The sequence below is a fragment of the Eufriesea mexicana genome, unplaced genomic scaffold (assembly GCF_001483705.2).
Source record: "Eufriesea mexicana isolate 0111107269 unplaced genomic scaffold, ASM148370v2 scaffold113, whole genome shotgun sequence".
NCBI lineage: Eukaryota > Metazoa > Arthropoda > Insecta > Hymenoptera > Apidae > Eufriesea > Eufriesea mexicana.
The window spans coordinates 1,036,120-1,061,620 of record NW_016908278.1 but is presented as its reverse complement, the minus strand read 5'-3'; the positions used below and the strand labels follow the sequence as shown (position 1 = coordinate 1,061,620).

Here is a 25,501-nt window from a genome sequence, read left to right as displayed (position 1 = left end):
CGCCAGCGTGGGGGCAGGCGAAACAGAAAGAAAGCGCGTTCAAGCAAAACAAGAAACACGCGGGCGACAAGAGGGAACGAGAAGAGAGCGTTGGGGAATGGGTGAGCGAAGGGCGAGGTAAGGAGCGGAGAGAGAGCGAGCGAGCGAAAGGGCGCGCGCGACAGAGAGGGCACGACGATCCAGAGTGGAGGAGCATGCGCGGGTGGGAGTGGCACCTTATTCGTCGTGCAGCTCCCGCCAAGGCTTTCTGTCAACTACGAACTCTCGGACGGAAAAGGTACCCGGCGCCTGTCAACGTTCCGCGACGCGTACGATCGCACCGCGTCCCGTCTAATCCAACAACGGTTCCACGGTGAAACGTGCCATCGACGATGTGACACCCCGCCGGGACTAGTTCGACGTGTATTCACTTCCCGTGGGCTGTCCTGGAGAACGCGATCCGGTCGGCGGACGAGCCTGTTTATAACACCGTCGCGTCCCGTCCACGCAACAACCTGCTCCCGAGTGTGACGAGTGTTGACACGTCGTTGTCAATGTCGGCCGATCGTATATAGGAATATTCGCCGTCTCGCGATCATCGCACCTGTCGAAGAGTCGCCTATCAGAGTGATCGGATGAGTCGAGTGCGTTAGGGGTTAGTGAGACCGAGTGTGTCCCGGTGGATCGTATCGATCGAGGGATCAGGCGTGTGCAGGAGGTAGCGACAATTAAGGATATCGCCGGGTAGGCAGTGTCACGTGGTGTGCGGGCTAAGTGGCACGTGGCTGTGTCGTTTGAACGCGTTTCAGAGCGACGCAGGAAGTGTCCGGACCTCTTGGAGGAACTTGTCGGAAGTCACGGTGACGGCTGATAGGATTGGCAGACCAAGTGTGCGCGCAGCGTTGACAAGGGGAGTGAAACGGGGTCGGCATTGTAATCCGCGTTGCGTAGGAATTGGAAACGCTATTAATTTACCTGGAATCCTATCAGGGGGCTGGAAGTTTTCTAATTGGATGACTAACGAGTCAGAGGTAGGAGTGAGAAGCTGAAGACGCGTACCGGAACTGCATCAGCGTTGAATAACGCGTGTCTTTGAGGAGGACACTCCCACCAGTGGATAATTAATCTGGATACTAATTAGTCGCGTGCCAAAGAGACAAACGCGAACGGCTGGCTGGCTGGTTCGACGGATTTGCTGATTAAACTCGCCACCGGACGACCCGGTAGGATCCGGATGAAAGGGCGGGCTAATGAGACCGGGGAGACGCCTCGAAAGCTTCTCGTAAGAACGCGATACTGGAAGAACGGGCTCTGCGGCTCGAAAGTACCTTGAAGATTGCCAATTTCCATTGGGAGATGATAGCAGGAAGATGTGGGTCGCTTTAATTCACGGAACATATCCGGTTTTCTTAACCTAGTCGAAGGTCTGGCTCTCAACAAGAAAGAGATTCGCGAGTGTCTTCGCAGTGCACCCGATTGACCAGGATATCCGTGACTCGGGGATTCTAAAGGTCCACGAGTTCCATTGTGAGAATATCAAAAGTGATCACAGTGATCTAGGTGTCTGTACATTCGTCTATCCCAGATTGGATTATCAGAAACCCCCAAGAGCCCAACGAGACCCGTGACCCGAGGATACAAAGTGATAGTCCTGATATCGAAACCTATCGTGACCTATTTGGACCCTATTTGGACCTGTCTCTGACCAGAGGATCGATCGATCCGAATTTCTTAATTGACAAACAGTCGCCTCTAACTTCCTCTAACTTTACTTCAGGATATAGAACTAAGATCCGTGATCTAGGACTGAAATCAAAGCCCGGAGGATCTCTATCATGGAATAAAGAACGCGGAAGGTCAGGATACACCCGGAACGGTCTCGCATTTCCTCACCTGGATCCAAACGATCCCGGTGTCCCCGCCCATCGAACGATTCAACGTTCGAGCATACCACGAATTGGTGGAAGAAATTCCACAAAGTCTTTGGAGTTACGGGGACGAGGAAGAGCCGGGGATAAAACGAGGAAGGCACCTCGGTAATCCAGCGTGGTGGAAACTCGCCAACTGTTAAAGAGCCAGCGTCCTGGATAGAGGCTATCCAGGTGTCCCAATCCGTTGGATTAACAGTCGCAGGGTGCAAATTACACGGCGTGAGAGGTTCCCTCGAGGGACGATCGGTCTGCGCGGAGACATTTCTCAGATGTCGAGCGAACGATGAAGCACTCGAGGCGAGCGAGTGGCTCGAGTGCCACTTCGATCGCGAGCGATTTGTGCTGCAGGTGCACGGGAAAGTGTCCGACGAAAATGTGGCTCGCGCTACTGCTCCTCTGCTCTCTCTTCGGAACAGGTGAGAAAACGCTTCTTCTCTTCACGTTTACTTAACCCTACCACGACCCCTCAATTCCCTCCAAGGGATCATCCCAGTTTTGAGCATCTATCGCGTGTAAAGGGCTAGAACGTTAGCTCGAGTTTAAGGACCTAGGTCCTGGATGGGTCAGAGACGTGGTCTATCAGCGAGTTAGGTCTCGCAGTAGTTCGGATGCGAAAAGACATTATCCCGAGTGTAACTCTAGGTGTTCTCCGTTAATTGTTTTCCTCGGGACATAAAGGGAGACTGGTAGGGGGAAATTAACAGGACAAATTCGTCAGGGGTGGAAATTTCCGTTCCTCCTTAACGCTTTAATCCCCGATTCCCGGGCCGGGAATTTAATCTTCGCCCGGGATAATTGAAACTTTTTCACGGGTTTTCGCCTGCTGTTTACGCATCTAGCAGGCGAGCCGAACCGGCCAGCAAATTGAATCGCGTTTTTCGCTCAGACTTCAGCTTTGAGCGCTTAATTGCCGCGACGTCGGTCTACCGGTTTTCTAGGTATAAGCCGGCCGTCGCGTTCCTTTACAGCGAAATTATTTTGGGTCCATTTCGGTCCCCCTCTTTGCCAAATTTCCTCGTTCCATTGGGGAATGCCTGTGCCGGGGGATGAAAGTTATTAACGAATATAGGCACAGGGATGATTCACGGGACAAGACTCTTCCATTTGGCCAGCCATCTGTCGGGTTCTATACAGGGTGGTTTTCAGCCATTGGTCAGGACTTTGAGGATAAAAGTGTTGCGACTGGAGGTATGCAAAATGGCTGAACTTCCATATTTTTCGATTCGCATATTTCTGTTTGACAGCTGCACGTTGTGGATTTAAATAAAAAAATAGACAAAGATTTTGAATGGGCACAGGATATACACACGTATCAGGGAGACTTGACAGCAACTTGACTATTGGGTTTTGATTTTTAGTCTCCGATTTTTTTATTTCCTTTTTTATCGAAGGTTGAGATCTGAATATTTTCTCGTTGCGATATTTTCGATTTTTCAATTCCGACCGTTGGATCCTAAATAAGAAGGTAGCGGAAAATTGGAAACGAGAAAGAGAATAGGTATTAGATTATTCCACAAGTGATTTGTCCATTGGATTTTTATTTCAAGTCTCGAATTGCATCATTTCGTTAGCAAATTCGTTAAAATGGGAAATTCGAAGATTGGTATAACATAATGGATAAAGTTATAGTGATCCATGATTCGAAATAAATTGCTTCGCTTTCGCTCCTTCGAGGGGGGGAAAAATACTCGATATTGCTCACGGGATGAGCATGCTATTCGGTGTCAAAGGAACGGGCACGAAATTCAGGTGAATTCGTTTAATTCCGACGAATTTCAATGAAAGATTGCATTACAATGGGTCAAAGAAAACCACTTTTCGCCGACGTACAGTCAGAGAAATTGTCAATTATCAATGAGTTGAGCAAATGTTCATCAAGTTCATTAGCGTTTGTCGGTGGGCTGCATTCGAGTTTAATTAAATATGCGTCAAAGTGATATTTTGACGTGGAAATTGACACAGGCTCCGTCACCTGAAGGTCCATCGCGATAGCATCGATGCTAAGGGCGTGTTCGCTTCCAATTCCATGACAATATTTGGTCGTGAATTGCGTTGTTCCGATGGATGACAATCTGTCTCCCCTGTATGTTCGCTTACGCAGACACTCGTATCGAGATTTTTTCTCTTTTCGTATTTTTTACCCTTTATTTTTGTTTTTGTTTTACCTCCGAAGCTTGATATTTATTTACAAAAACATTCCGAGCATAGCTACGAATTTTTCGTGTAAAGAGAGACTCTCGAAGAGACATTTATCGAACGGATCAATGGATATTACGCTATGTTCGAACAGCGATACGTTTATTTATGCTTCGAATATAAATTAAAACTAAAACTACGGACAAGTAGTAAATGCTTAAATATCCGGAACCTAGATGACGGTAATTGAAGTGTTACGATGAAAATAATTAACTGCGAAACTATATTTTCATTTAAAAATCAAATCAATGATAACATTGCCAAGAGCAATTGCTCATTTGAAATAACTACACCAGTATCCTCCATTGCATCATTGCCAAAAATTATTAACTTCGGCAAAATAAAGTACAACAAATTTTAGAAATTTAGGAAAACCAACAATTAAATATCTTTCGCGAAAAAATAACACGAAATAGGAATAATAGAGCATGGAAGAAGCATTAAATTATACAATACATCAAAACTACACACACATAGTATAAACATAAATTATACACGAATATGTTAAGTTTGTAACATTCCGAATTTTAGGGGAGACAAATTTTGTCTCGCTGTCTTACTATAGCCGCCAGAATACATCTAACGAGTATGAAACGCGTGAAAGACAAATGTGCAAATCGAAAGAATGAAAGGGAAAATCGACGGCAAGTGCAGCGATTAAAGCGAGCATTTCTAATTCGAGGCATTCGACGGGGCGGTTTTCAGGGGCGGTTTTCAGACGCACTCGCCGTGGACGCGTGGAAAGCGTTGGCTGAATATCGTGGACAGGGCTTTAAAAGCGTCCCGTCGACCGGTTGCGCGGCGTCGCGACACTTACGTAAGCGTAATCGACGTTTTTACCGTTTCGGTTCCGCTTTACTGTAATTTTCGTCCGCGACTCGACGGTAAATACCAACGCAAATACGGCAGAGTCGTGGCACATAACTCTCCGCGAGGGGTGCAATCGGCGAGAGGGTATTGAAATCGCGCGTAATGAATCTTTCAACGGTGTTACCGAAATTTTTTAATACACTCTACTATACTTACTACTCGATAACGTTGTTTGAGTATACTCAAATATACTCAACCATAATTACTATTCAATAAAGTAGTTTGAGTATACTCAAATATACTCAACCATAATAATTACTATTCAATAAAGTAGTTTGAGTATACTGGAATATACTCAACCATAATAATTACTATTCGATAAAGTAGTTTTAGTATACTCAGATATATTCAACTATATTTATTACTCGATAAAGTTGTTTGAGTATATTCAAATATACTCACTACTCAATAAAGAAGTTGGAGTACACTCAAATGTACTCGATTATACTTACTACTAGATAAAGAAGTTGGAGTATACTCAAATATACTCAGCTATACTCACTACTCAATAAAGTAGTTCCAGTATACTCAAACATACTCAGCTATACTCACTACTGAATAAAGTAGTTTGAGTATACTCAAATATATTCAACTATACTTACTACTCGATAAAGTTGTCTAAGTAAACTCAAACATACTCACTACTCAATAAAGTTGTTTGATTATACTCAAATATATTCAACTATACTTACTACTCGATAAAGTTGTTCGAGTATACTCAAATATACTCAGCTATACTTACTACTCAATGAAGTAGTTTGAATATACTCAAATAGACAACTATACTAATTATACGTACTACTCAACTTCGAGACTCGGAGGAAACATGGAAACGTGATGGCGCGCGATTCAAATACACAGGGAAACGATGTTCGTGCCACCTGGTGAGAAAATCGGTCAGCAGCGGAATATTGATCTTGTAGATACTGTTGCTGAATGATATTGAAATTCGAATGAAATTGGTAGATTTGGAATTGTGATTAAGTCATCTAAGGAAAGATTTAGCTTCGGAGGAGGAAAAGTTGCAGGAGAAATAAGAAAAAGCTCAGTTTTCATGAGCTCAAAAGTGAAATAATTTTTAAACTCCCCAGGAAAAGAAAGTTTGAAGTTTTTAACCTGGAGCTTTTAAGATCAAATTTTGTTTCAAGCTCCCCGCGAAAACCGAGGCTTTGCTTTGACCTTTGGTATTCAAGATTGAACATCTTTTAAGTTTCTTGCAGAAAGTGAGCTTTCGTTTTGACCTTTAGCATTCAAGGCTGAATTTCTCTTAAGTTCTCCGCGAAAAGTGAGCTTCAGGCTTGACCCTGAGCTTCCAAGGTTAAATATTATTGTAGCTCTTCATTACGCGTTGAGCTTTCGGTTTGACATTGAGCATTGAAGATCAAATACATTTTAACGTTAAGAGCTTAACATTAAACCTACCAGCATCTAAACGATGGTTTTAAAATTTTTAATTAAAAATTTCGCATTCAACATTGTCACCTTGGTCACTTTTCTTCGCGATTTTTCTTTTAATACAGGTGTAATCATTTTCTCGATACCTCCTCGCGTTCCATTTTCTTGAAACTTTCAAACTCTTATTTTATTTCTTCGTCTACCTGTCATTTCATCGATCATGGTGGCTTTAATGTTAAGCTCCATACGAAATCCGTGCTGGAGGTTTAATTTTCATTTTTCAATATCGACCGCTGTCCATCTGCATCATTCGTCATTCCCGAAATGAGAGAATTCGAGTTTCTACATAATTCAATCCTCTCGTGCAAAACAAACTTTTAGACAATAGTATCACGAGCTGTCCCTTGTACATGTTTTTCGTCTACATTACCGATCCCCGTCTGCCGATTTCCCTCGACAAATATTCCTCGTCATTAACAGTATCGAATCGCGCCGATATTATCGAATTTATCATACAATTAATCTACGATAATCGCATTCATCGGTTTCACCGTGTATCCAGGTAGAAATATCCTTCGAGCATCGGCCGTCTCCCTGATTATCCGCGATAATTGGCGAATTGGAAACACACTTTCGTCGGTCGGCGTCGCAATGATGGGAGCGTCGCACCGCGAACAAAGGGCGCGTCGCGAATAAATTCGTGAAACGTGGCGCGCGAAATAAAAAATAGCGAAAAAGAAGGAGAATAAAAAAAAGGGAGGAAAATGGAAAAAAGGGCGAGGAGTTAAAAACGCGAGGAAAAAATGAAACGACAACGATACGAAGGGAGAGCAGAGCTCAGCAACCGTGGCAGCGAAATCAATTTACAGAGGATTTAATGCATCATCGCGAGGAACCTCCGCCACGTGAAGTTGACGAACAACTTTCAGAACTCATTATCGAACTCATTACTGCATTAATTAACGAAGAAAAGCCGCCGAGGTTTCTAAAAAAAAAAAAAAAAAAAAAAAAAAAAAAAAGAAAGAAATAAAAACTCACGAGTACTCATCGTTTCGCGCCTGCGATTCCTCGTCCGAGGAAAATCGCTTACCGCGCCGGAAGATAGCTCCGAGCTTAGGTTCCTCGCGACCATAGGCGCGCCATAGGGCTCTAAGTTCTCGAGGTCGCGAGGAATTTTTGTTTCCCGCGTTCTAGAACGACCAACTTTTCGAACCCGAGCTGAATGAAAAGAAAAAAAGAAAAGAAAGAAATAAAAACTCACGAGTACTCGTCGTTTCGCGCCTGCGAATCCTCGTCCGAGGAAAATCGCTTACCACGCCGGAAGATAGCTCCGAGCTTAGGTTCCTCGCGACCATAGGCGCGCCATAGGGTTCTAAGTTCTCGAGGTCGCGAGGAATTTTTGTTTCCCGCGTTCTAGAACGACCAACTTTTCGAACCCGAGCTGAATGAAAAAAAAAGAAAAGAAAGAAATAAAAACTCACGAGTACTCGTCGTTTCACGCCTGCGATTCCTCGTCCGAGGAAAATCGCTTACCACGCCGGAAGATAACTCCGAGCTTAGGTTCCTCGCGACCATAGGCGCGCCATAGGGTTCTAAGTTCGCGAGGAATTTTTGTTTCCCGCGTTCTAGAACGACCAACTTTTCGAACCCGAGCTGAATGACCGTTCGCACCGTTCCTCCTTCCCATCGAAACTGCTTAGCCGGCGATCCTGTGCCAGGAAAGGGAAGAAATTAAGCGGCCCTGGACCGGAAGCGCGAGGAGCCTGATTTCCTCCCGGAACTCGTTGTTCTATTCTCCCTGCGGCCGCCATTTGAAATATACATGTGCGACCCCGGGAGAAGGGACCGGTCGGCGAATTTGCTTTTTAAATTTCACATTTCCACGGTATCAGTGTCCTCTTCTGATTCCTGGTAATGACTCTTCGCGGCATCGCGCGGTTATTTCGATTTTATTCCGGCTTGTACTATTAGTGGAATAAAGTTTCGAGAATTTGCTTTTCAAATTTATAATCCTGCGATTGCTCGAGGCTCTCCGAGCTTTGATAATCATGCTTCGTAGTCTTTACGAGTATTCTTGTTGCAGGTACAGGAGTGAGGTCTGTACCTTGAGGCAGGTCTGTGGGAGTTTGGCTCTTGAATTTGTATTTTTCTCACTGCGCAGTCACCTCGTTAATAATTCAATTCGAATTTAACCCTTAGTGCTCGAAGATGGTTCTACTGTAAAGGTATAATAATTCGAAGCTTTGTGTTTTCTTGAGCTCGGTGATGCCACTCGTGGTAAAGTGAAAGGAGAAAATCGTGGGCATTTAATTTCCGTATTTCGAGTGGAGTTTCTTGCAGTATACTTATTGCTTGATATACGTTACTTAAGTTTCAGGATATTAAAAGAAACGAGAGTCACTGCCCGAGTGCAAAGGGTTTAAACATCTAAATAATTCAATTTAATATTGAAATACTCAAATGTGATTTAGAAAAACAAAAAGTAAAATTATAAGATATCACATAACAGGTATGAAGCAAATTTTCGAATCTAAATTATACATTAAATTCTGAAAAATAAATGATCCGTTTATTTGTTTATTTACTTTTCAAATTAAATGGTAGATTTTAAGGTGGTTTAAATACCTAATTCTAAAGTGCTGTACTGGAGGAAAATAAATTTAGAAAAATAAAAAGTAAAGCTATAAGATATCACATAACAGGTATGAAGCAGATTTTCGAATCTAAATTATACATTAAATTCTGAAAAATAAATGATCAGTTTATTTATTTATTTATCTTTTAATTTAAATTGTAGATTTTAGGGTGGTTTAAAGATCTAATTCTAAAGTGCTGTGCTGTAGGAAAATAAATTTAGAAAAATAAAAAGTAAAGCTATAAGATATCCCATAACAGAGTACATACCTTGCGAAATATGAAGTAAATTTTCGAATCTAAATTATACATTAAATTCTGAAAAATAGATGATCCGTTTATTTATTTATTTATTTTTTAATTTAAATTGTAGACTCTAGGATGGTTTAAAGACCTAATTCTAAAGTGCTGTGCTGTAGGAAAATAAAACGTGGGAAAATACAGTATCTCGGGACAAGGAACGTATCTTACACGACAGTTGACTATGGTTTATTGGCTGACTTGTCGTTAAAGAAGACCTTTGTTCGCTTAAAGTTTACGAAACGAATCGTGACAAGTGTGTCTCGCGGGCGTTCAAGGGTCTCGTCATTAGTCACCATCAATGCAAATCTGCTGAATGCAAATCAGGCAATATATCAAGCAGATAGGTGACCAGATTGATTTATTGGCCCCCTGTTATTGAGCTCCCTAAGGAGAGGAAGTAATGACATCTTCTGGATATAAGATACCATAGTTTCAACAGTGTGTCTCGTACCGATACAAATCTCACGACTGGTTGATAGTCTCCATACTATTTTTGTCGCGTATCTGCAATTCTTTGAAAATTGTCATGGCAAATATAGCAACTTCATTTGGAAAATCTCGAATAAAAGCTCTCACTACCCGATTAATATTTTGTCGTTTTTATCTCTTCTATTATAATCCTTTTGACTATTTCGAATAGCTTCGTATCCTTTGGCTGTCACTGTCTGTCACTGATGACGTAATCTCTCTAAAATTGAATTAATAATATTTTACTACGAATAGAATTTTATCGAACACGTGAAGAGGATTTAGAAAAATTTGAATTATAGATTATAGACCAGTGACGAAATGTTTTTGAACTACCAAGTAGTCCTATAGTTAACTACCTTTCTATCAAATAGAATGATCCTGTGATTAAAATGTTTTCAACAAAATTCCACGAATTTATCTTCCATCCTTAAAATTTCCATGTTCCTAGACTTAACAAATCAGCTGTACAATTTTAACACTAGAACTATCGAGTTAGTGAATATAAGTTGTCTCGGAATTTTTGTTTCTGCAAATTAAGATTATTATAAATTTTAAAAAAACCCTAAAACATGATAAAAATACCTCATCGAATACTTACTGAATTATTACGGACATAAAACAAATTAAATAGGCTATTTCCACCTTAAAAAAATTCGTTCCTGAAGAGGTTAAGTATATAAAATAATTTTGCATTGATAGTACAATCACCCTCTTTGACTCATCAAGTCGCACAGAGTCCCGAAAATCAACACGCTTAAACTACCCCCTCCTCTTCGACCCATCGAGTATCACGAAAATCGGGAAATAAATAAAGCAGATCGTTCTTCAGTCACCATGCTAGAAGCCGAAATTTCTGCAGCTTCAGATCGGAGCGAAAAATAATGGAGGATTTCGAAACGACGAAGAAAAGCAAGTGAAACTCGGTTAACTATCCGGCTGACAATGGGGACGAAAAGAGACGGGACTGGGAGACTACTGTATTTACCCGTACCCGGTGGTACCTATGGCATATAATCCCCGGAATACGGCACACGGAAACGATCTTGCCGCGATCGGGAAATCGATGGCTCCTTAGGAGAGAGGAGCGGCTGGAATAAATCAGAGTGCATCTGGTCGTAAACAGTTCCAGCAAAAGGAAGGATGGAACCGCGAAACGTTTTCATCGGGGGAGTGTGCCAGAGAGTGGCGGCGTACGAAGGCGGAAAAGGGTGATGGGTCTGATGGCGGAAGGAGGGGCAGACGCGCTGAGAAACGCCAAAAGAAGCTTCAGGAATAGCGGACGAATGCCGGTGTGCACGCGAAGGAGGCCGGAGATTATGCAAACGGCAGCCAATTCGATTGAAGTGCACCGCAAATAACCGCAGTTTTAACCCATTCGGTTAAATGCGTCCGTGGTCCGCGAGAGGCGCTCGCGGCCATTAGAATAACCGGGATAGAGGGCGCCAGCTGCGCGCGCCGTGTCCCTAGGTCCACGCGACAGGGAGCCCGGTGTCTGGGTCTTTCATTAAGTTTGCATTATCGGCCCGGCCCGTGATTGACGGATTACGAGCTTCTTTGAGCCTCGTCACCGGTGCTTTAATTCGTGCGTAATCTCTAGGGCACTGGATCGAACCGGGCAATGTTTGGCAAGCTTTTAGTCGTCCCGCTGTTGGGTTTAGGCAAGATACTGTAAATAGTTAAATAGCGTTTGAGTAACGTGAACGGCGAATATTGGTCGCGCTGTGGATAGCAGCGGATAACGAGTACTGCAAGTTGAGGATAGAAATGGCGAGTATAGAGACTCGAGTATCAGGAATGCTGGATAAAGGATCTAATATCGAGTATCAAAGAACGGCGGAGCATTGAGAGTTTTGAATGACGAGCATAGTGTGTGTTCCATGTATTTAATATCGGTATAGAAATGCTACCGATCACCACCAAAAGTTTGGTTGCAATATTAAACCCTGGAAGCTTTTACTAACCAACTATTCGAATACTAGTACATATTAAATAACATAATTAAAATAGTACACTTTAAATAGCAAGTATCTATGAAACGCTACACAAAGAAAATATTTTCCAGTGAAAATATTTCGTATGAAATATTTAATACATTATTCGTTGAAATACTAAGTGCCACAAGTATGACACAAGTACGAAGTGCTTCATACCCAAGTATCGAATATTTAGAATACCTAGAGTACCAAGTACAATTCTGAATACTAAACGTTCATGTATGAACATAGCAAAAGTGTCAATGTCTGTAATAGTGTTAAATAAAATACCGAATACCCAAAACATCGAGTAACCTAAGAAACAAAATGCCAGTAGCGTTCCCAATTAAAAATTTCGGACATGAAATTGTGCTGAAATGAAAATTCCACATAATCGAATAATTGCTTCGCAACGACGGCTGGAACCCACTAATTCCTGTCTATTCGAGATAGAGAGTCTCGATCATGAGTAATCGCGTTCGTAACGAATACGAGATAATTTTTCATGTCCGAGAGTATCGCAAGAAAAATCACCGTGGATCCTCTCGGAGATCGATCAGAGTAAGCTGACCGACGGATCCGCGGCAGAACGCGATCAATCACTTCGCGATTCGCCGCGAGGTAAATGAGCAGCTCCCTCTTCCCGATGATCAAGCAAGAAAATGGAGGCCGCGCGACTAACATGGAGCGATTGGAGCCCGAGCTAACGAAGCTCCTCGCCAAATTGATCAAGATACTTCTAATCATCCGATGGCACGTTCACCTTAAATTCTCTCAAAAATTACTTAGATCACCCTCTACACAAACTACCCTATTGTTGTCTGTTGACGTCCATTAGGCCCCTTCGTCTCGCCTGCGTGATTGAGGTTAGGGTACAAGTCGAACGTTATGGAATGGCCCTAGGGTACCAATAGGGAGACCAAGTATTGGAATTCTTTTGTCGAAATATACCGAAGTTCCATTCGATGATTGTCTCATAGACTATTTATTAGAAAAGCCTATATTTATTTCAGCGAAACGGTACCAAAAAATTGAGGTATGAAATATTCTCTAAAATATCCATAGATATGGCTGTCAAGGACAATTGCAACGCCTCACAGATGATATTGAAGACTCAGTTTCCCAGGTTAGGGTAACTGACTGAAGTCCACTAATTTTAGCAAAAGCCGAGGGAAGAAATGGAAGGAAAAATAGATAAAGAAATAACTAGACAAAATCAAACATGATAAAAATCTTCATCAAAGACCCCTGATAATCTCATAGACCAAGTTCCCTGATTTTCAAAATACAAAATGCATTTAATTCACAGCGCAGAAACTCTAGACGACACGAAAATAGACTAATAAATCCGATAAACTAAGCACTCGAGCTGAAAATCACTCGCGGAAAGCAGTCAACACGGTCGTTCGGTTTTTCCCCTAGAAAAGTAACTAGCTCGTTCTATCCGTCCGCCGAGGCAGTTCCCGTTTCTAAACTCGCGTCGAATACGTCACTCTGTTCCTTTTTACGTCCTGGATACTTTCCACGGTACTTACTCGCGAATGTCCGAGCCGGAAATGCGGAGAATGGCGGACGGTTTCAGGGAGGAACGAGAACTCGAAGCGAGCCGAGGGGTGGCCGAAAAATCGCGCGAGAGCGGTCGGAACGGCGTCGTAGACTCGGTATTCATATCGAAATTACGTTTCCAGCCGCGTCTCGCGTTCTAAATAGCACCGGCACCATGGCATAAACAAATATCATTTGGGAAGTCGGTGAAAGAGGGCCGGCGTTAATAAAGACCGCAATATTTCGACGTTATATCGCGGATAATTCCCGGGCTTTTATCGTTTTCATAAGCCGAGCCTGTTCGTAAAAAATCGTTCCGTTTGCCTCTCTCTAATCCCCTCTCTTTCTCTCATTTCCGCCCTTTCACCTCGCGCTTTCGAAAAGTTCTTCAGCGCATGAATGATAAACCCCTTTTTAGCCTCTGTCTAGCCTCCATTCCTGTTTCGAAAGATTAATTTCACATTTTTTCACACAACTTTTCACCACGCTTCGTGTGTTTCCTCGGCGTTTCAAAAATATCAACGTGCGTCGGGGATGTCTGGAGTTAGCTGAAACAGCTACTCGAGCTTCGTGTACTTCATTTTCTACGGTAATTGAAATTAATTACCACGAGGGCGTTTTAATTTTGAATTATGCGATTCGATATTGCAAACATTTATACGCCCAAGTTATTAACCCCCCCTCTTGCGAATTTTTAAACACTTTTACACCAAACTTGTTCGTCGATGTTTAACTTTCCGTATTTAAAGCTAATTTTCATTTTCTCTTTCACGCGGCTGAGAGATTCGCATGACGAGGCAACTGGAAGCGAAATTGGTTGTATATATAATAGAATTGCATTTTCCCCACGATACCGCAAATTTTCAATTTTTCAAACGTCTAATACAAAAGCAGTCGATTGACGTTTAACTCCTCGTGTTTAAAATAAACTCCTACCGTTTGTTCTCTGCAATTCGTCAATTTCGCGGATGAATGGTTCATTTCCAACCGCGATACGACGTATTGAAAGAATGTTTATTGACGGCCAAAAATTCACGTAACAATGAAGGTATACTGCAAAAGCAATGATACATATATTCATTTTTCCTTGTTCGCATGTTTGATCAGATTTTTCGGGATAAAATATACTGCATGCCGGGTTCTCAGTCATCTGGGCTGTGTGCGTGTCTCCGTTTAAGCCGATTAATCGAGATCCTACAGTATCGAAAATATGCAGCCAAAATTAATGTTTACATTTATCCAGATGGAAGCATAATTGTATACACCTATTTATCTCCAATTTATCATTTTAATTATTATTATCCGTGTACGCTATATTTGCGAATATGTCTGCGTTAATTCTCGTGTCAGTTCGATTGGAAATATGAAAAAGGCGGTTGGTGGAGATTTGGCCGTTGAAGAGACGCATGCGTCATTTTCTTTTAATTTAGCGAGCACTGCTCGTGCGTCTATTCGAGGATGTTTTATTAAAAGGTGTCAGTCCAAGTGAAAAGTTCCGCTGCAGAGTTTAATAAAAACACATAGCGAGTGCCAAGTTGTCGTCGAGTAATCCGCGGACTTCTTATGAATTTCTCAGCTCGCTCTGAAAGAAGTTCAAAGTGCTCTGTCGTTCAAAGACTCTTCGGCTCGAACAGTTCCGTCTCTGATTCTCGAAATTCCGTTCCGATAGCCTGGATACGACAGAAAGGCTTCGAGGATCATAGATTTAGCCGAAACGTCGCGTTGAATAATCTTTTGTCACTGTAAAATTCTAGACCCTCTTCCTCGAATCTCACGGCTCTCCTTAGATTTACGAAAAATTACTTCGGGAGCCGGAACGTTTGACCTGGACAGCTTTATGCCAGGCCTCGGCCCGATTCGTCTTTCGGGATACCGAATCTCTTCTCCATCCGCGTGAATTTTGCACGAGCAGAGCTGGAAATTTTTGAAAATAACAATCTTCGAAGTTAGACGAGCGAAAATTTAGAGAGACGCGAAATTGCGAATTTAGATGAACAAAAAAAAATAGGGAATTTATAATAAACGAATAGAAAATTGGAAATTTGAGGAAACAAAGAATTGGAAATTTAGAGAGAAAAATACAGGGAATTTAGATAAATAAAGAGAAAATGAATTTTGACATTTGACGAATTAAAGGGAAATTTAGAAAATGCAATTTGGAGAAGTGAAAAATGAAAGAGTTGGAAATGGAAAAATACTAATTTGCGAAATTTCGGGGAATAAAAAATAGAGTATTCGGAGGAACGAAAAATTGTAAAATCAGAGAAATGGAAGATTGGAAGTTCAGATAAGCAAAAAAGAAAAAAAAAATAACAGAAAAATGGGGAATTGGCGAAATAATTGGAAACATAGAAAAAATAAAGCTCGGAAAATTTGGAAAAATGAAATAGAACCGTTTTCGATTACATTGGGAAATTCTATGCGAAAATAATTTGTAGGCTTTATTCGGTGAAACTCGTTCCTATACCACGCGCCATTTTGCAATAAAATCCACGCGAGTCTAGAATCCCTGACAGATCCCATCACAGCAGAAATGTACACATTTTTCATCGCATTTCTCAACTGTCCCGGTATAATGAGCTTCGTGATATTGTCCCCTGAAGGCACTTCTAACATCCTACAAAATTATCCTGTCGCAATATTTTTCAAACCACCGAAGAATAATGCTATTTATTAATCCTAATATTTATCGAAACGAGATGATCCATCGTCTCTCCTCCCTCTCACCCTTCCGCCATTTTGCGTTGAGGGATCGCTAATGATTTCACGGTATTTTAAGCTTTATTATCCAGAAGAATTCCGCGAATTTCTTCAGCGGGTTATAAATTCGCCTGTTCCTTCCGCCCCGTGGAAAAGTAACTTCGACGTGGTAGTTTCAATTTTCTTATCAAGTAATACGCGTTTCGCTTCATCCATCCTTCGAGCATTTCCACACACACTGCGCAAATTTATTCCCTCCCGCTTCGTCCCAAGTGCTGTTTTAATTTTATGACATTTTTAGCCCCCTTATCGGGTGACGAAATATTACAGAGATCAAGCGCGGTCCCGATGGAAGATCCCTGTCCTTTTTCCACCCTCGAACCTCTCATTTTCTGACAATGAAACGTTGCTAATGAACCGCTGAAACTTCTCCGGAGAACAAATTCATCCTTTCCTTCCTGGCACCGAAAAAGACAGCTTTTTAATTTCACAGCATTTTTAGCCTCCTTATCAGGTAGCATTGTAGTTCTATCGGGATCAAGTGGTCATAAAGGAAGACCTTTTCCCCAGCTCTCTTTTGTCCACTGTCTTGTATTAACGAGAAATTACCAATGTTTTCATAATATTTTACGCTTTCTTGTCAGACGGTACAAATTTCCTTCTATTTATCTCTCTTCCTTAACTTCCTCCACTGCGAGCACAACTCCGTCTATTTTTCAGAGAAACAATATTTAAAGTACTTCAATTAGGTAAGCTTCAAATTACTGTAAAGAAAATGTTCGAGTTAAGGAGAGAAAGGGATTTCTTTCTCATCCTTTGGTGTAAAAAATAATCTTTAAATTTCGCGGGATTATACTTGCAGTATAATAGCTTTGTCAGCATTGGGTACGGAATAAAAGAATCGGTAGCAAGTGGTAAAATTTTCAGTCGCACTGGTAATTAAAATTATTTACAAGCCATTTCGTGGGTCAAAAGAAATTGTTGCTTAAGGCACAATTATTTGCGATAAATTCGAATTAGAATAATTCGAAATAGTTTGGACTCAATTAAATAGTGCAAGTAAATTTAAATGGTAGGAAAAATTTGTTACCTTTCTCTTCTCTTAAGGTTTCCTAATGAACCCAGCCTTCGTCCCCAACTTACAGCCAGTACCAGTGTAGAATACCTTTATCAAGCTCGAATAATCCAAACACAAATGTTTCCTCTTCCCTCTCACTCTCAAACCCATCCCATTGTACCTACAAAGATCTCAAAGAAAAGAAGAAGATTTTAAATCATCCTCCCCACCCCAAAATCAATCATCCCTATCCTATACCACGTCAAACATCCTTCAAGATCCTTCCTCCTTCGCACATCTCACCTACACTCTCCCCCACTCACCATCTCAAAAAAAAAGAAAAAAAAAAGCGTCATCTGACGTGCAGTACAATCCGGAAGTTCCGTCCAGCGAGATTAAGCTCTGCAGAACGGAAATCCATCGGGGCTGACTTTTGTCCGGGAACACGTTTCGAAACGCTGTGCATTTTAATCGCGTGCAACGAAGCTAAAAGAACCGAGACAAACGAAGAGCCGAGAGAAGAAAAAAAAGAAAAGGTAAAAAGAAGAAGGAACGAAGAGAGGGAAAAAGCGGTGGAAAAGAGAGGGGATGGAAGAAAAATATGTCGAAGGATTACGCGCGGGGCATTAATCGCGACCCGTTTGAGAGGGGGCGCCACCGATATCGGGCGACCTTTTATCGGATCGGCGTTCGTAACGAGCGGATTTTCGACGAAGACGACCAGGAGCGGCCATTAAACCGAGCGCAGAAACTCGAATTGGCCCGCGTCCCCGGATTACTGCCGAGGCGAAGCGGTAAACGCGCAACGTACCCCCACTCCCGCGCATAAACGCCACTCGACCGCCTTATTGGCCGTGTAGCCGAACTGCTTGGCGCACGTGAAGCGGCCGTTACGACGTATCGGGGCTTCCCCGGCGAAGCCAGCGCCGCTCCGCGGAGTATCGAATGCACCGATTATCGTCTGCAAGGTTGCACGCGGAGGTGCGAGCGTTCGTACGGCGTATCGGGACCCGTTCGTCCGACGGATCTAACCGGCGAGAGATTATGCACGCGCGTGGCGGAGTGGGGATGAAGTTTGCGTGGAATAGTCGAAACTGCTCGATGGAGGATGGGGTGTTTCATCTGGTTCTTAGGTCCGGATGAATGGCATATTTCAGCTGCTTCTGTCGACGGTGTACGTTTGAATTTATTTTCGAGAGGGCGCAGCAGTGGAGTGGTTTCTTGGTTTAAGGGGACATTCAGCTCTGTGCTCGGAGAGGGGACTAAGTGGAGTATTCGAGGATTTGATATCGTGGTGGTAAATTAGGTGAACGTGGTGGTCGTTGTTTGTGGTCTGCTGGAGGAATTGCGGTTAGGGTGGTTTTGTATTTTCCGGCTGAATTTTGGAGCACTTCGGTGTCCGTAAATTCCCGGTTTATGGCTGTTCATACTCTTATCCCATTTTATACTTGTTCCTGGGGTTAGGAGATTATGCTGTAGAATTTTTTGGATCTATTATACATAATATTTGTAATAACTTTTGGGTGCTATTCATTTCTCGCCGCGATTTCTTCATTTTACACCAAACTTTATATTAAAAGTAAAATTTAACTTTCTTCGATTTTATATAGTAAAACGGCGCTTATGAGAATTTTTATTTTTTTTTTTTACTTTCTTTTGGGTTCAGTTTTTGGAAAATTATGTGATCTATTCTTCAGTCACCTATTCTTTTTTCACCTGAATTTCTTTATTTTCCAACAAACTGTACATTAAAAGTAAAATTTAACCTGCTATTTTAATAAAACAAAATGGCGCGTTACAAATGTTTAATTCCTAAAATAAATATTACACTATACTTCAACTATATTCCTGAATATCTCCCTCTACTTTTAAATTCCTTTTGTATTTACTCAAAGCAGATTAAACTAGATCAGAGATTGAATTGGAGGTTTATCGGAATACTTTCATGTCCGACTGTACACGAGGATAATCCAACCGTGACATCTCTTTCGCGAAAAACTGCGCCAACAACTCGTCAGGGTGTCGATAATGCGTTAAACAGCTGTCGTTTAACACATGGAAATTTCAATCTCCTCTTTAGACCTTGGATTGGTCAGTTGACATTTGCCATTTTCAAGGGATCGCGTGATCCACGATCCATTACATCTCCATAAAGTCCTATCGTTCCATTAAATAGAATAAAAAAGTCCATTTTACGTGGAAAACGAGCGTGCACAGCCGTATGAATCGCTTTTCCGATGTGACTTCTCGCGATTCTCGTGAAACCGGAATGAAATTCCTACTAAAATACGTTGATGACATGCGTCAGAACGTTTGATGGGATTAAAAGGAGCTCCGAAAACCGTCGATCCCACGCTGTTTTTGTCCTTCTCTGCCCTTTTCTCTCTCTCTTCCTCTCTCCCCCTCTCTTTCCCGAGTTCACAGCAAATAAAGAGAATTCCAATGAAATTCGCCGCGAGCATTTCGGGTTTTCGCGCGATGAAAACGGCGTGTTCGCGGATTCACGGTCGCGTAGAGGATGATTTACGACGGGAATGGTACCTTTAACGAAACGACGTCGCGAGTCGAGAGACGTCGGATAACCAAGACTCGAGCCCGACGCCATGAAATTTCAAAACAAACGACCATCCAAACCGCCTCGTCTGCTTTATGTACGATTCCACGTCTTCCTTGGTACGCTTGTAAAAATACACGTAGCCGGTGCACGCTTCGGGACCGAATAAAAGTAAATTCTTCCTCTCGCGAAAATAAAGGTTCCATTCCTGAATCGTGCAATTCGAAAAATAGCGACATTCTCGTCGAGAACGATGCCTCTTTTAATTCGAGACAGTGCTCTCAGATCTCTCCTCGAGGCTCTCCAAGTTGCACCCCAATTGCACCCCCAATTTTTGTTTCCTTCGTAACATTTCACTCTCTTATCATGTTTTTGCTGCTTAAAGAGGCGATTCGTGATGAGAAAAAGGTTCGTTTTAATTCGTAGAAATGGGGTGAAATTGGTTCTTGAGGCCCAAAAAGTTGCACCCCAATTGCACCCCAATTTTTGTTTTACTTGATATCGGATTTCGTTCACGATATTCTGATCTTGGAATTTTTAACTGGTCATTCGAGGTTAGTCGCGAGGTAGACCGAAAGAAATTACGACCAGACGATGTTTCTCCGGCGCCATCTTTCTTTCTCGTAGAATTTATTATATTGTATACTTGGCGGGATCAGCGGTTGAGTTATCGTTGTCTCTGAACGTTTTGATAATTAATGCCGGTCTATAATTTCTGGAGTTAAGTTATTATCTTTCCACGTTTTTGGTAATTAATGCGGGTATGTAATTTTCGGGTTAAATTATCGCGTTTGTACTTTTCGCGAATTAATTTGAATATTTCATTTTCGAGTCAAATTATTGTCTTCGAATGTTCCGATAATCGATGGAGGTATATTTTCTCGCGATTATTGTTAATCTAATTTAATTTTTTTTTCGATTTTTGGTAAAATTCTGTTATATTATTTTATAAATTACTTTTTCGAAATTCGCTTATAACTCGAAGAGAACTTCGTTATCCGGTGTGCATGTAAAGCACACTATTTCCTGTAAAATTTCAATAGAATATTATTTTTCAATCTATTTTTAACCAGTATATCGAAAACCTATTTCCAATCACTATGTAATTCCACGTAACTCAGTATTAAATCGATTACGACCGGCTCCATTTCTAGATACGATTTCAAACGAGTTATATAGTACTTCCACATGAATTAATTCCGAACATTTTTGGCAACCATTTTTCACGACATCGAGCCAACAAATTTTTTAATCATTTTTTCCCCATTCTCCAACTGAATTTCCCTATAATCATTCTCCCGTTCCAACAAATTCATGCAAACTGGTTTAAAGCGACATCCTCCCCCAGACAAGGCTCCACTGAACCATATTAATTTCTCCCATCGCAATTTATTCACGAGCAGTTATACCAAATACAATTAAAATCGTCAACAAACCTATACAAACAAATGCATAAAACAGTACACGAATCCTTTTTCTCTCGATATAATACCTTTACGAAAAAGTAGTCTAAAACAACTTCATACCCCTCGAAAAACGATTAATACTACATTAAAAAATATATTAATTTATTTCCAAGTACACGAATTCTGAAATTTAAATCTCCACAATTCTTACAAAAAGATTTGTCCGTGCTATATTAAAGAAGTACAATGGTGGAGCTCCGAGACAATAAATTCCAAAATCAGAATGTGGAAAATCCATACAAAATCACTCGACACCACTAGCACAATATATCCCCAACCCTTCGACACAAGGAAAACAGAAATGTACAATTTCCATCCTCAACCTCCATAAAAAATAAAAATGTAAGACAATAGTGGAATTCCAAATAACACAATAAAATTGGAAAAATAAATATACCTATATCACAATTATGTATAATATAATAACAATAATATAATTATTAACAACCGGTACAATATTCCATCCTCAACCTCCATAAAAAATAAAAAGGAAGACAATAGTGGAATTCCAAATAACACAATAAAATTGGAAAAATAAATATACCTATATCACAATTATATATAATATTATATAGTACATTAATAAGAATATATAACATATAGTATATGAATAATAATATATATATGTGCGTGTGCGTAATGAATAATATCGAAGTTCCATAACGTCACGCAAACTCAACCATCCTCCGCAAGCCCGATGATCGAACCTAGCTATGTCCCGGCATGCTCCTGTGCAGACACGAGTACCCATGTTCGGAACGACTGCGAATTGTATCGACAACGGGGCCGTTTAACGTTTAACACGCTCAGCCGACGATAACGTACTTTATAAATCAGTTAGCAACGGCGAATACGGCTTGCTCGCGCGACAATCTCGAAAGTTTCCGCTCCGTCTTAGCCAGTTAGTCGTCGTCGACCTTCAGCCGCGATTAAAGTCACCCGCTCCATCCCGCCTGTAATCGCTCGTACAAATAAGCGGAATAGTTAATCGCGATCCAACCGCGAGCAGCAACGAATCCCCGTTCGCTTGGTTAATGGATTAACTCGGGAATTATTCTTTCTGCCTGTTCCCGCCCCGTAATCTAGCCGCGGAACGAAAGCAAGAAGGACGCGCAAGGGGCCGGTGGGGTGGTGGGTGGACATTATAAAGCGTCACGGTTTACGGCCGGTAAAAAATTGCCAAGGCGAATCTGAATGGCCGCCGGGATGGTCCGGCCTTAATTACACGGAACGCGTTGCGAGACGAAGGGATGTTACGGGGGTGCGCGCGCAGCTTCCTTACGACGTTAATGTTACGTTAACTTCCGGGGATGCGGGGACGGCTTAAGCCCGTTGCACGCCTGCGGTATCGCGTTATTCAGGTTTCGACTCGATCAGAGCGTTTGAAAAGTAATTTGTGTATCTGCACTTAGATATGGTATATGTACAGATTAATTTATAGTTTATAATTTATAATAATTATTATGTCTTTCAATTTATTCATTTTTAAAATTCCATGTTATTTTTCTAAATATATGTATCATATAAATGTGCTTATATATTTAAATTTACATTTCTGTAGTAAGTTTTTAAGTAAATTTTTATGTGTTATATGAATGTATTATATACTAGCTGTGCAAGTTTTCTCAATTTATATTTTTACAATATATTATGTATCTAAGTCCTATGTGCTATGTATGTATATATGGTTTAGGGTAGTTAAATTATATTCTGCAATTTACAATTTTATTATTCGTCTACTGCAGAGACATTTTTCTTTGCCAATTTATATTTCTATGTTATATATAATCTAATTTATATATATAAATTCGTAGGCTATACTAACTAATTAAATAACGTAATGCTATTGGAACTACGCACTGTATGCATGTCTAGGCACGCTGCAGGAGCATACTATCTATATTAATATACGATTCCGCTATTAAAACTATAAAGTTGTCAAGTTACGCGATATTATCCTCGCGAAATTGCAGCCATGTCAACCTGTTCGTGTGTACGGGGCTTTAGTACGCTCGCCGCGCCTTGACTCCGAGACAATGTCTACATTTACGATACGCGTGTAATACTACCCCGAGTGTAAGACGCGGAGTAACCGAGTGTCGGAAAAATATTTTCATAATAATTCCAGCAAACGACACGTCGAGACCACGAGTTAAATAGGGTTTGCAGATTTCATCTGTGGCGTTATACTGTTTGTAAATATTGTGTAAATGTTGCGTAAACATGCATTCCCGTACTTAATTCCGCTTCTTAGGGATGAGAAATTTAACGTCCGGATCTTCCAAGCCTTCAATCTCTTTTTTAGACTTTTTATCAAACTGTCGCCAGGTGGTGTAACTTTAATCTCGAGGAATGAGAATTTGAAGGAGAGTTCTTAACGAATTGGCCAAGTAAAGCGGGAATGAGTGTGCTGGACAGAGATGGAGGAATGATTTTGATGCATCTGCGTCAGAATAATGGCGCAGAGTGATCGAAGAGAGAGTTTGCTGGTAGATATTATAAAATACAGTAACGAAAGTATTGCAAATTTAAAAACCTCATTACATTTTTCGAAAATTCCAAATTTTTCATACCAAGTAACACGAAGATCCTCAAAAACTTCGTGATATACACTAATTATAATTAACACGTTTAAATCCCCAAAATTTGTATAATTTTATCCTGCATGAAGTAGATATATACACAGTGTCAAATTGAAATGAATTTTCTCGATTTTTGGATGCATTATTTCTTAATAATTAAATAAAGATTGAATCTTCATCCAATCTTTGCTTTCAGTGATATCTAAATATTATTTATTTTACCAACCAATTTAATAAATCAGTCCCATTTCACGAGAAGTTAAAGTAACCAGTGCCGTCACTCATACTCTGGCGCCTGAACCCGTTAGCTCGATAAATCTCACCTGCAGTCCAGGTGTCTTTCCAGCGAAAGAAAGCAGCCAGAAGCAATCAGAGGGTGCACACGTAGTTGGTCTGGTAATCCTCGCGTCGTCAAACTCTAATCCTACGAAAGAAGTTTGGCCAAATAATCCGCTTTTTCTAGGGCGTTTCCGCGAACGATACGTGCCTCGCAACGAGACGTTCTTCCTGGCTTGCTTCAACCGTGTAAACGTTTCCGGTTAGGCTATCAGTGCTCGTGGATCATAATACGGTAAACGAAACCTTAAAATCTTCGAGATAAAGCCCGTTTCATCGCAACATATTTTTGCCGGATCTCGAAATTTACGTCTAATATAACATCAGTCAAAAATTCATCAAAGACAATGTTCATCTCGAATTTTTGAATTAAAAGAAATTCTCCTTTGAATTTTTGCCATTGGAAAAGGGATAATGTTAAACGCGTAATTTCAAATTTCGCGGGGTTCTAAGCGGCGCTACGATCGTTCGGTATTTACCTCGTATTCGGCGAGATTAATCGTGATCAGCTCAGTTAGAATGAAGAGATTGAGGTTACTCGTGACTTTGAATAGGAAATGTGACTACGAACACTCGCATTCATGTATCACAAAGTACATTACGTGTTTCATGGTCGAGGTTAGGTTTGGAGGTTAGGTCCAGTATGATTCCTACGATAGAACAGAAACTAATATACTAACAATTTAATATTTGAATACATTAATACGCGTGTTCTAATTATTCCATAATTACAAATTCGTTACGTCCAGTCGCTGAAACTACGCGAATCCTTTCCAAAATGCCCTTAAAGGAATTTAGTTTATCATAAAGCTTGGAATATCATAAAGGTTTTACTCATTAGGTACCAAAAGAGGTAACTTTTAAAATAATGAAATTCCATCAAACCTCTACTATGTTCAACCTATCGACCAAAATTCCATCCTTTATCACACCCTCTACACCTCAAAGATCAATACCAAATTTGTTCATCATCTACCTCACAACCACCCTATATATATATATATCTTCCTCAAAAAAAAAAAAAAAAAAAAAAGAAAGGGAAAAAAATGTTAACATTTTCGATACACGAGCGAAACTGGAGCATAGAAATGGGCTTAATTACGTGAGTCCTCTGAAATATGATTAGCGAGAAGCAATTTGCGCTGCCGGTTACTTCGCAAAGGCTCACGGTCCGAATGATTTCCGGACGTAATAATACCGTGGTAACGAACGTATGCGCGTGCGGAATACCATCGTCACGAGCAGAGAGAGAGAGACAAAGGCAGATGCAACGCGAGAGCGCGACAGAGACAGACGGAGAAATAGAGAGGGAAATTCTCGACCGGAAACGCGAGTAATCCGGAGAAATACGTCGAGACGGAGACTCTGTTTCTACCTGGGGCGCATCATTTTCATACGTAAACATGTAGGAATAAAGAGGAAACGGGCGGGGCCGTGGATACGGCAATAAGACGAATGGCTGCCGCTGTTATCCCGGGGCGGTTTCGCCAACCTTCCGGATTTCTACTC

General features: G+C 41.2%; 1 protein-coding gene across 1 annotated transcript in view; it reads left to right on the top strand.

The window, feature by feature from the left end:
- The first annotated feature begins 269 nt into the window (after nucleotides 1–269).
- Nucleotides 270–25,501, top strand: part of LOC108554906 (uncharacterized) — a 116,563-nt gene continuing 91,331 nt past the window's right edge. The window contains exon 1 of the mRNA XM_017910319.1: nucleotides 270–2,326. Within this exon, the coding sequence (XP_017765808.1) occupies nucleotides 2,194–2,326 (133 nt within the window). The 5' untranslated portion in view covers nucleotides 270–2,193. The remainder of the gene's footprint in view (nucleotides 2,327–25,501) is intronic.